The sequence below is a fragment of the Pelecanus crispus genome, chromosome 1 (genome assembly GCF_030463565.1).
Source record: "Pelecanus crispus isolate bPelCri1 chromosome 1, bPelCri1.pri, whole genome shotgun sequence".
NCBI lineage: Eukaryota > Metazoa > Chordata > Aves > Pelecaniformes > Pelecanidae > Pelecanus > Pelecanus crispus.
In genome coordinates, this window is record NC_134643.1 from 3,140,419 (window position 1) to 3,152,760 (window position 12,342).

At 39.9% G+C, this 12,342-nt stretch overlaps 1 protein-coding gene across 3 annotated transcripts in view; it reads left to right on the forward strand.

The window, feature by feature from the left end:
* Positions 1-11,065, forward strand: part of LOC104036152 (MICOS complex subunit Mic19) — a 162,691-nt gene extending 151,626 nt beyond the window's left edge. For 2 of the 3 annotated variants that reach the window (XM_075711110.1, XM_075711096.1), the window contains 2 exons: positions 4,700-4,835; positions 10,364-11,065. In XM_075711110.1, coding sequence (XP_075567225.1) covers positions 4,700-4,835; positions 10,364-10,390 — 163 coding nt within the window. In that variant the 3' untranslated portion in view covers positions 10,391-11,065. The remainder of the gene's footprint in view (positions 1-4,699; positions 4,836-10,363) is intronic. The other variant, XM_075711104.1, reaches the window with a different exon arrangement.
* Positions 11,066-12,342: the final 1,277 nt, after the last annotated feature.

Below are 12,342 nucleotides of genomic sequence, written 5' to 3' on the forward strand. Positions count from 1 at the left end.
TTTTTTTATTATTATTTTTGTTTGCCCCCTGGCCATGAGAAGTGAAATCTTGCCCTGGTGATGTCTGTTGAAAGCAGTGCTGCGGATAATTTCCTAGCCCGTATTCACATCATCTCCTTTCATCCTGCCACTGGCTTCCCCATCAATGTTATCCCATGCAAGTCACACATCTTTGCTTTTGAAGCCCTGCATGTCCCATTTCTGCTTCCCTGCTGTTTCCAATTCCCTATTTACTTTCCCTGAACCACTCGTGACACCACCTTCCATCCCTCACTCATCCACTTTTCAACCAAGCACCCATTCAAGAATGAATTTCTGCTAGACATAGACAAAGACAACGTTAACTGATTCACTTCCCACAAATCCCTCTCAAAATCCTCTCGGTTGCTCATGAAGCACTTGAAAACAATTAGGCTGTTGCTATACTTAGTGGGCTGCCTATCCCGAGAGTGCAGATTGCCTCAGTTTCCTCGTTACAGCATCAACCTGGTGTTTCTTATCTTTGCGTGCGTTGTAAGCACATTGAGGAAAGCAACATCCTCCTCCTTTTTTTTTTCTTTTTTTTCTTTACCTAACGCAGTTGGGGTCTGGTCACAGTGTGGCTCCTCTCCTACATCAGTAGGAGTAAATAAAACAGGTCGGGATATCGTCTCGCTGGTGTGCCGGGTCTAGTTGGTAGCACATTCGTTTATAGGGTTTTGTTTTGGAGCTAACATTTCCTTGGACAACACCGCGCATGACCGGGGCACCAGCACGTGCTGGGGACTGTCCCCAGTTTGTGGTTTGGATGTGGATGTGCTGAGCTGCTTGTTTGGAGGGGAAGGTAAGATTTTACCTTTAATTGATGCCAGTTGTGCTGTATCGTGCTGCTTGGCCTTGGACCCAGAGGATCATCTCTGGTCTGTTTTATTTAATAGTACAGAGGTAGCCTTCGATGCCAAGGGTTACAAAATAAAAACAGCTGCTTTGGAATAGGTGTCAGCGTTTTAATGAGGAATAAAATTAAGCCCTGAATACTTCTGGCCATCTAATGGCACTACTTTTTGTATCGCATGCTGGTTTTTTGTTGCTATTTTTTTTCCCATATTTTATCACAATTGCCTGAAGTCCTGATCTGGTGGGATTATGCCAGATACTTGCACAGCTGGAAACTCATCAGCGATTCAGATTCCTTCAGTCAGAATGTCAGTTTTATCACAAAACTTGTAAAGCTTACTGTGGTGATTTCAAATTTCCTCTTTAGTAGACATTTTGTTTGAATGCCATGAAGGGGCTCCTTTCTCAGTGCCCCTAGGAATACAATAAGCTATGCTCTTTGAGAGAGGCTAGATGAGTACAAAGTTCCCTTCATTAAATTTTCTCTTCATGCTTTAGCATAGAATATTTCTTTTTAAAACACTCTCTCATTTTCTTTTGTGTCTTCATCCTATTACCTTTATGAGATTGCGGTGCATCAGCTTGATGGAAAAGGGTGCGCGGCTCCCTCGGAGGTTTATTCCAGCACACAGAAATATTCTGCTAGCGTGTGAGGTGCTTGAGGAGCAGCTGGAAAAGCGAAAGCAGATCAAGTAATTGTAAACTTAATAAAAACACGTCGTTACTAGCGTGCCATGTGGCGCACGGTGCAGATCAGACTGCTGTTCATATTGACTTTTGCTAAGAAAGGCATTTTAGATTTCGTGTGTGTTGATTCTGTAGTTATTGAGTTGCACTGAATGGAGATGGAAATCTGTCAGGGCTCCCTGGCAATCCTGGTTCACTGCTACATTGTGTATTTTTCCTTCAGTTTAGTTGTGAAATTCCCAAGTGATTAAAAAAAATAAAATGAAATAATGGGATACTTTACCTGCCACATGTCCTGAAATACAGATCTCTCTCTCAGGACCCAGAATAGTTCAGGAAGGGACCTCCTGCTCAAAGTAGGGTCAGCTCTTGGACCAGACCAGGTTGCTTTACCCATTCAGGTATTTAAAACCACGTTTTTACTACAGATTCCACATAAATACTGATTTTGGACTATCTACCTTTTCTTATAAGCTTTTTCTTCAGTCGAGCCCCCCAGACCCTTAAATGCTTCTGTAAAATTAACCTTATTTCTAGGAACATTAGAGAAGTTCTACTTTAGGGAGATGTTTCATCTCCCTTTTGAGGAGTTTCCTCGCTGTTGGCTGTTTCTGTCCATCCATCTGAGAGTCCTGTTGTCCATCACCAAACAGAAATCAATCGCAAACCCTTCGGTGGGGTTACCATAATGGACATTGAAACCTTCTTTCCTGAACGGGAGATCCTGCAGCACGTGGTTTATGGCCATCTAATGTTAGACAGTAATCTCATTTAGCATTTTCCCAAAAGTGCAAATAGTGCATTAGGGTAGCGTAACAAGCACAGCAGATCAATATGGAGACGGTGCTCTCCTTCAACAGATTAATCCAAGAAAATGGACTTCGTTGACTTGAAGGAAGTGGCCCTGTTTACATTGACCTGCATTGGGTCTGTAGTGCCTGGAAGGACAGGCAGTGTTTTGAAAAATCACCAGTGAAAAGTCATAGTATGAAAAGAAGTAACTGTGGGGCAGGAGATGATGTGTCTTACAGGACTCCGACGTGGTTGGCAATGTAAAGAGTCCATTGAAGCATTTAAATAAGGGATAATAGGTGGACTCTGAACGGTCGCTAATGGCACGGCTCAGGGAAAAAAGCAATCAAAAAAGCTCCTTAATGTGGGTTAGAGTACCCCCATTGAAATGGCTTTAAATACATTTACAGAATTTACGTAGCAAGTGTACAGCAGCCTATTTCCTTCACTCTTCACCTTTGTATAAGAAGTCACTTTAAAATCACTTGTGAATAAAGGCACAGCTAGGTTTACTGTGTGTATTTTTTGTTAACTCATGGTCTATTGTATTGGTTTATCAATCCAGACCAGGGTTTCAGGCATTCAAAATGAGCTCTGGTTTAGTTGGACCTAAATCATCACCGCTGTGAGTCCTACGTCTACAAAGAGCGTACGTGGTGCTTCCTCTCGTACTCCATCCCGATACAGACCGTGCCATAATCAGTCGGTGTGCAGCAGTTTATGGTCATACATTTTGATGCCTACCACGCTTTTGAATTGCTTGCTGATATCAGCAGAGGGGGGATTAAGGGAAAATCCTCATCCGTAAGAGTCTACAGAAGTTTGAACTTTCACATCATAAAGTGTGTAAGCACCTGGGACTGCATTTAAATTCTGTTTTAGGCATTTCACAGATGTACGGTAATGAATGAAAAGAGTAAGAGGGATGTTTTATATAGGTATATACTGTAAAATCAAGGCGACTTAACATTCGTTTTTTTTCGTACTACATCTTGAGTGATTGCCAAGAAGTCAATTCCCCTAAGGAACAGCATTGTGCTTCGCATTTCACTTTCTTACTGTAGAAAAATAGAGATCTGCCTTGGCCAATCAGCAAAATAAGAAGGAACAGAATATTCATTTGAGGATACTGTGGCTGATGAGTCTTTTTTTTTTTTTTTTTTTACGACCTTATTGAACTAAAAATAGCGTGGGCTGGAATGGATGTTACGGCAGCTGCTGTCAGGCTTTCCTGGTAGGGTAAATGGGAAGGTGCGTTAAGTACACAGTTCACACGTGTAAAGCAAATGGTTGTTTTCAAGGCATATGAACTGTAAATGGTTTTCTAAATTTTCATGTGTTTTTTTTCTACCACTGAAATGTTTTGTCTTTGGTGTGAAAGGGTTTTAACTGTGATTTGATTGTCTCTTACAGAAATAAATACCTTAAAAAGTATTTATAAAGTAAATGTCCAGTTAGCCTAAAATTTCAATGGACATTTCATCTCTAAAACACTTCGCCAGCCCCCTTACTTTTGAAATAGGAAAGTATTGTATTCTTATTTTAATTCTGTGGCGCCATCAGTGTGGATAACATTTTATAGGTTAATGCAAACGACAAGATTTTTGTCCGAAAGAGGTTGGATTTTACAGGACAGACTAAAGAAGCTTCTATTCCTTTGGCTTCCATTGAAGGCAAAAAGTGTATTGCATCAGCCAAAAAGATGGCAGGAGTAATGGATCCATACAGTAAAGAAAATAGACGGAATTCCTAAATAACTTGCACATCTGGCGTCAGGATTGGAATTGAGGCGATGGGAAGGAGGATGCACCAAAAATAGAGGCTGTCATCAGATCAGCAGAAGTAGGTTGTGTAATTTGGTGATGGTAGCAGGGTTTTTATATTCTCGAGGTCAGCCCAATGGGTGATTTCGCTTTTATGCAGGAGCAATATTTAATAAGTAGCAAGATGATATGGTTATAGAGCTATACAGCGATGAAGCTTTTCTGTGGTTCTGTGACTGTTTTTCTAGCGTAGGTGAGATCAGATGTGCTTTGTCGTTGCTGGGGTCTTCAGTTAAAGATGTGTGCTTATATGAAGTTGGATGTTAATTTTCTCTGCCAGCTGGAAGCTGAGTACTGGATCAGGAGGACAGTGTGGTCCTAATAGCCAGACTTCTGCAGCTCACCTTGATGTTTGTGTCTAATGCCCAAATAGCTCTAGAAACTGTCTCTGTTTATAACTTTAAAGTGTTTTCCTTCACATCTATTATTTAGTTTACTTCTTAAAAAAAAAAAAAAAAAGTTGCATCTTCCCTGAAATCTTTTTGAGAAGGAAACCAAAATGTTCTTTTCTCTTTCCCCAGGCGATATGAGTCTCATCCAATCTGCACTGATCTGCAGGATAAAATTCTACAATGTTATCGGCAACACGCTCAGGAGACCCTCAGCTGCTCTGCCCTGGCTAGCCAGTACCTACGTTGCGTCAATCATGCCAAACAGGTGGGTGTAAAAATATTGCCACTGAATTAATGATGGAATGAAGAAGAGAGGAAGACTGTCGGATTATCTAATTAGTCCTTCTTACATGCTAAAGCAGTGCTGTTCCCAGTACGTACGTTCTCACGAGCTCTGTGGAGTCCACTTTCAATTTATTTAAATGCTAGGGTTTCCATCTCTTCCCTTGGGAAGCTCTTGTTTAGTGCAGTAGCTATCGCAGTTGGCAGACGTTTCCTGGTATCTGCAGTTTTAGCAGTAAAACAAGGAGATTAAACTACGTGGTACTATTTGTCATAAATACGACCACTTTCAGTGAGAAATGAATGGATGTCTCAAACTAGATTGCTCACTAGCTGGAAGTCTTGATTTCTTTTATGTTATGTACTCGGAGAGTCTAATACTACCGTTTACCTGGTCTTGCCCTCCTCTCACCCAGTTTGCTAGGCTATGAGTTGTTACTGTGGATTATAAGCTTTAATGCTTTATTAGTGCAGCATAAAGGAAAATGATAGTTATATATACATCATGCAGTTAAAAGAAGCTAAAAATTCTAAACATGAATCTTTTTCAACAGCTTACATCTTTCAAATACAGAGATGCACTATGATGACCTTGACTGTGGTCTTAAAGAAGCCTGTGGCAAACATACTTATAGGCCACTATTTACTCTACTTATATGTAGTGTTTGTTAAAAGTGCTTAAATAAGTCTGTTGATCTCTTTCTGCTAAAATCTATGAGTTAATATTGGAACATGTGAAAACACGTGCTCTAATGTGTTAGCAGAGACCCAGCAAGCACGTCTAGTATTTAATAATGATAATAATTTTCACTCGAGTTAATTCTGCACGGAAAAGTAGTAAGACTTTGACTATAGTCATTCACCATGACATTTTTGCTGTTACGCTGGTGCAGTCTTGCTCTGGTATTACTGAAGACCTTGCTGGAGTTAACACTGCTCATGGTCTAGTGCTATGTAAAATGTGGTAGGAGCCAACAGTTGCGTGGCAATGCTAAAGCTGTTCCTCAGTCCGCAGCACTTAATACGTTTGTGCGGTGCTATTATTGTTCATTCTTTGTTTATATAGTTAGTATGCTCCTTTTTGCACAGGCAGCCTGGCTGGATTGGCCGTGCTGGAAGACAAACTCAGCTAACAGCTGTAGCATGGTTGTTATTTGAATAGTGCAGGACGAGGACAATTTGTGTGGCTGGCTGGGCAGCTCTGAAATCACTTTATGATATTAAACATTGTTATCATCAGTGAAAACTTAAAAGAGGATCCATGTGATGAAACATAAAAGTCAGTGAGATCACCCTGTCCCTTTCAAAATCACCTCCTTCAGTATAGCCTTTGTGCTTCTCCTGCCCACTTGTTAATGCACCCAGCTCCTGAGCTCCTTCGTTTCCTTCAAAACTCTACAGCCTACCAGATCTCCCTGCTCATGAAAAACTTTCCTGATCTCCCAGCCTGAAGCTTTCTTTCATAAAGCTACTGACACTTTATTAATTTTGGAAGGATGGTTGAGCCATGCTCAGACACCCAAGTGTGAGCAGTGGAACCAGCTTTGTCCAGGTGCCTGCCTTGGGCACCGGAGCTCCTGTGGCTCCAGCCAGCAAATTTTGCTCATCCCCTTCTTCCCTAAGCTGTACAGTACTCCATAACCTTTTGAACAGGATTTTTTTTTTTTCCTTTAAATTGAATGGTGATTTTTTTTTTTAATTAATTCCTACTATGCAAACAATAATTGGTGTGTATATTTATTTTGTCTAAGTTTTCTCTTAGTTTGATTTTTGTATTCCAAAATCCAGTCTGAAGTTACTGGACCCATGGGTGTTTCTGAGACATTTTAGAAAAAAGGCCAGTGAATCATATTAGGTTGTTACGTAGTGGACTAGATTTTCACCATGCCTCGCATCATCTGGAACACTAAATTGCTGTATATATAATTCTATATTATTTTTAAAAGTAACTAGAAAATTTAGATTAATTAGCTAAACATGTTTAAGCTATAACTAAAGTTTGGATCTGATAGGAGTTTCTTCAGAAGACTATGATGAGGATGAATTAATTCATGTTCAAAGGGTGCCAGAAAAGGAGATTGCATAAATATGAGCGTTAGGTTTTTGAACCCTTTTAAATACCTTTTTTGTTGAAGATCTTCAACCAAGCTTGTCAAGTAGTTAAAAGTGTTTCCTAAATGCTTCTTACTCTGTTTCACACATGCTTCAAGATGAGAATTCAGAGAGGTTTCTCTTACAATAACAGAGAAAGAGAAGCCTTTTATGATGGAAATATTTGTAAGCAGGAACAATTGTTTTTCATAATGAACATGAGTCCTCTATAGCTCATCCTCCATGTGTTGCAGCTGTAATTGTAATTATTTTTACTCGCTGATTGCCCAGAGGTCCAGACAGTTCCTTTGAAATTATTCCTAAACGCTGTTATAAAATACTGCAAAATTACCTACTGTGTGTGCTTGGTTGGAAGACAGAGGAGTGGGATAAATAGCAGATTCAGAAATGAAAAAGTTAACTGATACTGGCTACAAGAAACAAACAAAGAAGAAAATTTGCTAGAGGGAATAGACCAAGATATTGAAAACCAAATAAGTTAACTAATCCGATTTCCTGGCAGTGAGTCTGGGCACTTGTGCTCAGGCTGAGCACACTCTGTGCTTTTCATAAATTGAATTTATTGACTCCTCTTTCTTTCCTATCTCGCTTATAATTATCTCACTCTCTCTTCTGTATGCTCCTTATTTCTCATCCTGTCTGTAATCTCATGTCTCTATCTGTCCTTTTCTCCCCTTGTTAGGAGGGCCCAGAGAACTGTTAATTCAGAGGAGTTTGACACATTCTTGTATCTTCACTTCAAATCTTTTCCCAAAGTCATGAGAAGCTAGTGAGATAAATTAAACTCTATTATTAATGTTTGCATTTTATTATAATAGTAACGGAGTGAAAAACCTACTTAATGGAGCCATTAAGGTGAAGATACTAGGATTGTCTGTGGCATGTATTTGTGCTCCCACTGCTGAAGTAACTCCAGCCAGACCAGTCACTGCGCTAATACGGACCAGCCAGTGGCATTTTTATCACTTATCCCAGTCTGCCATCCGCTGATACGGACAAGGTGGCTCTTAAAATACCCTTCTTTTTTTCCTTTTTTTTTTTTTTTTTTTCCCTGGGCTACAGGGAGTCCTGATTCCTATATGGAAGCACAACTAGACTATAGCTTAATGAAATCTGTGCAGTAGTTTCCTATTAGACCGTTGAATTTCAGAGGGATGCGAGTCTCTGCAGGCAGGTGAGATTTGAAAATACTTCAAAGAATGATACCACCAGCTGCTGGTGTCTGACAGCCTGGCTACAAAATGTTATCCTTCAGCCTTGTTGTAACCATTATTTTAATTTGTAGGCTAGAGTGGTCCTTAATCATGCATCCTAGTCAGAATAACACCATTATAAAACCAGTCAGAATAAAACCTCCTCCTCCAGTATTTTTACTAGATACCATCTTCCAATCTAATAGAAAAATATGTAGAATTAGTGTAGCTGGAAACACTGAACTGAAATGCAATAAAAAGGCATTGTCTTTTATGGCCACCATTTAACACTACCTTGATTGAAGGAAATTTATTATGGAAGAGTCAGACCAGGTTCCCTTCACACCTAGACTGGTGTAATGAAAAAAAACACAAGAAAAAAAATTTAAATACATGAAGTAAATTTGTAAATTTTGATGTTAAATGGCAAGAGTCAGTAAAGAACATTAAAAAAAACTCAAAATGTAGACAAACCCAAAGCAAGCCCTGGGACACTCCCAATTGTCTGAAGATGAAATTTTGTGGGCAAAAATATGCATGCGATGAAGAAATACCTGTGATTTCTTTCCTTAGGACACTAAATAAAAGTAACACAATTTTTCTTAGATCTTTTGGGAATTTCCTGTGTTAACTTATGCAGCGTTAAATTTACGTAAAGTTAATATTCAGCCCAGTGATGGCTTCAAGCAAGTTTCTGTAATACACTGCAAAAAGAGTATTCCAGGTAAAGTAGCCTTCATCAATTTTACAGAAATCTCTGTGGGGATGCTGTCAAACTGAGATTGGAAATTTTGTTAACCTATAAAAGTTTCCCTTATTTTTGTTTGTAATAGAACCTAGGGAGCATAAAACTGACTCCTTTTATTTTGTCAGCGTGTACTTCTCTACCACAGATTCTGGAGAATATTTGTGATCACAAGGACTTTTACCATCTTTTCATGTGCACACTGTCCTGCTCCTTGTTACACTTAATCCTTGCAGAGACACTGCTTGATCTAGTTGAATGGTTCACTGGGTTATTTTTAGAAATACCGTGAGAATTTGGTTAAAGACATACATGACAACAGGTTTTTCATTCCCTTTATTTTTAACTCTCCCAAGCCCTCACTTCTGTGACCCTGACAGTGCAGTCCAGACTCGCAAGACAACGTGCCCTCGCTGGCCAGATACTGCTGCTCAACTACTTGAATCAGCTGTTTGTAGGTCTCCTGTAAGATTTCAAGGTTTACATTTGGGCTTGCTCCTTATATAAGCCCTAAAAATTATCAAATCCTTTCCTACCATTTCTTACAAGGAGACTTATAATTATTGTCTTCCCATTTTATGGATTTCGTAGGTAAGAGCAGTAGATTGCCTTGGTCAATGTCATAGTCCTCCAGTGAAGGCAGATGACCTCCAGCATGCGTTTACTCCCTAGCCTGTCGGTGTCCTATTAGATCCCGCTTTCTGTTCTCCTTACTGATCTAGACAAGTAGTATCCATACACGTGCTCATTTCTGCAGACCTTTTATTTCTAGATCACGGCAGTAGGAAGTTCTTAGTAGAGCCCTATATACTGTCCTTGCAAGTCTGCATTTTCATGGTAGAGGCCAGGACCTCTCTGAAGAGTCTCAAGACCTTGATGGCAGAGCTCTCTGGTGTGGCAGAAGGAATAACTCTTGGACTACTTGACAGATCTATACTTTTAGCTCTTGGTGGCCTGGCTGTGCACAGGAGGTGATTAATGAAGCACAAGGGCAGTGCAGCATGTTCAGACTATCGAGATTTTGATTATGACTCAGAACACAGGAAGGAGGTAGGTAGGGGAGATATACTTAGTGTTGTATGACTTCAGGATATATTTCCTCGAGTACGTAATTGCTGGGAACAGGATTTATCTTATTTTAAGTTCAGATGTTTTAATTTCCTTAATAGCCATAGCATGACTAGAGCCATGATAACGTTAGGATGGATGAAAAGGAATCGTTCCTGCCGCTCTTCAGGCCTCTAAATGGCTGGTTTGTTGAGTCCTGAAATAGCTTCATTCTGCTTCTGTGACTTGTCTCTGTGACGATGTGTATGTTGACAATGTTTCTTTTTCTATATTTTAATTTAAAAAATTGCAGTTCCTAAGAAGGAACTGTAGCCAAACTTCTCTGGAATAACTGAGTTATTGAAATATGTGTTTCTCCCTCTCCCTTCCCCTCCCCTCTGACCACTTTCTTAGCAGAGCATGCTTGGGAGAGGAGGATAAAGGCATTGTCCAAATCAAGCACAAGACCATCAACTCTAATTTCAGCAGAAGAGCATTTTTCCCAAGAATGATATGACAGCCCATTTACAGGGCAGACCAATAAAGAGAAGAACTGGAAGAGCCATTTCAAGAGCAGGAGCCATCACAGCTCAATCAGTGTGACCATTTGAAAAGCCAAGACCTGTATCTTATTACATGAGAAATCATACATCTGAAGATACTGTTCAGTGTTAGTAAAATCCACTTATTGGTGATTGAAGGATGGAAAAGAAAAGAACCTTTCACTGACCTTAGAAAGGGGAAATATCCTTCAAATGCTGCTATTTCAGTGTAGAATCTCCTGAAAAACTTCTCACTGTCAAAGGCACGGATATGTAACGCTTGGTGTGCTGGGACGCGGTGGTACATTGTGAGCCAGTCAGCTGCTGCTCCTCACTGTACAGCCTGTATTCGTTGCTCGTATTAAAGTTTTCCTTACAATGTTTAATGACGTAAATTGTGCTTTAACTTATTTCACAAATTATGTAACTTAATGAAGTCTCTCTCCAGGCCTTCTGCTGGAATGATGTTAATGATCCAACACTTAAGATGTAACATGGCCTTTATTTACATGAAATGATTCTGTTGTGCTCCTCACTCCTATCAAGTACTGATGAATATGCCTCAAGTACCAACAATAAATATATTTTATGCACAAGATTGATGTTTCAGTCTGTCTCTCTTTCCACTTCTCAGAGGCGGATGGTGTTCCCTCTGCTGTGTCAATCGTGTTTTTCCAGCAGATGTTATTGCTGGAGCTTTAAAGCATAGATTTTTATGCATAACCAACCTTGATTTCGGGAACAGTACTTACATATAACTGTTTTCCCATCACAGCAACCTAAAAGGATCCCACGTGATAGCGTGCTGTGATTCATGTACCACCAGAGTTGCCTTTCTTGGAGAGTACTTGTGAATGAAAGGGCATACAGTGCCCAAAACTGCAAACCATCTTTATGCAAGTACCCAGTTTCATTTAATTGTTTTTGTTCAGATAATGACTGCCGCATTCATCTTAGCAAGCAATCTTAGAAAAGGTTTTTACACAATAGTAATAGTAACACTGTCAAATGAGCAATGTGTCTAGAGCCTTCTGCTATTTATTTACCTGTTCTGTTTCTCTAATTGGTTATGTTTGAACTGCATCCTACTGTACAACTGCGAGTGCACCTGCGGATCTCATTTATATTCAAAATATTGCCAGTGACTCTCCTATTCTAATTATCAAGACGCTTTGTGAGTACTGTTTAATTAAGAATTTTTTTTTTTTTAAATGCTACAAAAAGAAGCTGGGCATTTTTACATGTGAAGCGACTGTAGTATCAGTAGGAGGGGAAGATTCTGGAGTTCAACATCAGGTGCCAGGTAAACTGCTTGAGAGAAATAATAGGGACATAAGCGACATGTTTACATAGCGACTTGCTGTAGTGTTTACAAATCAGCTAACTCACAAATTCTCCTTTATAATGTTCTCTTTTGTAACAGAGAGCCAAGAAGTTGGCAGATCCATCCTTGCCAGACTTAGAATTGGCAGCAAAACGCAGCATAGAGGAAAAGCAGACGTTTTTAAGGCCAGATGATTCTGTAAAATCAGGAGAAGAACTATGTCGGGAAGGAAGGTCTCTGTTATTGCCAAATGTTTATTGGTTTCCCATCCTGACAGCCTTGAGCAATGGGAGTCAGTCTTACTTGCTTTGTTCCAACTGTATTTCGGGCTTCATTTGAGGTGGTGTGTTCTTTAAACATCTTCTGTATCATCACTAGCAGCATCTCTAGCATGTGGTGCTTGAGCTTGGGGGATGCTGATTGTGGCAAACAGGGTGTAGACTTTACATTGCCCACGTTGTGGACAACTTTTGCCTTTAAAGTAGAGCAGCAGTTCTGAATGTTTCTGGAGTGAGCTTCAGTTTGCC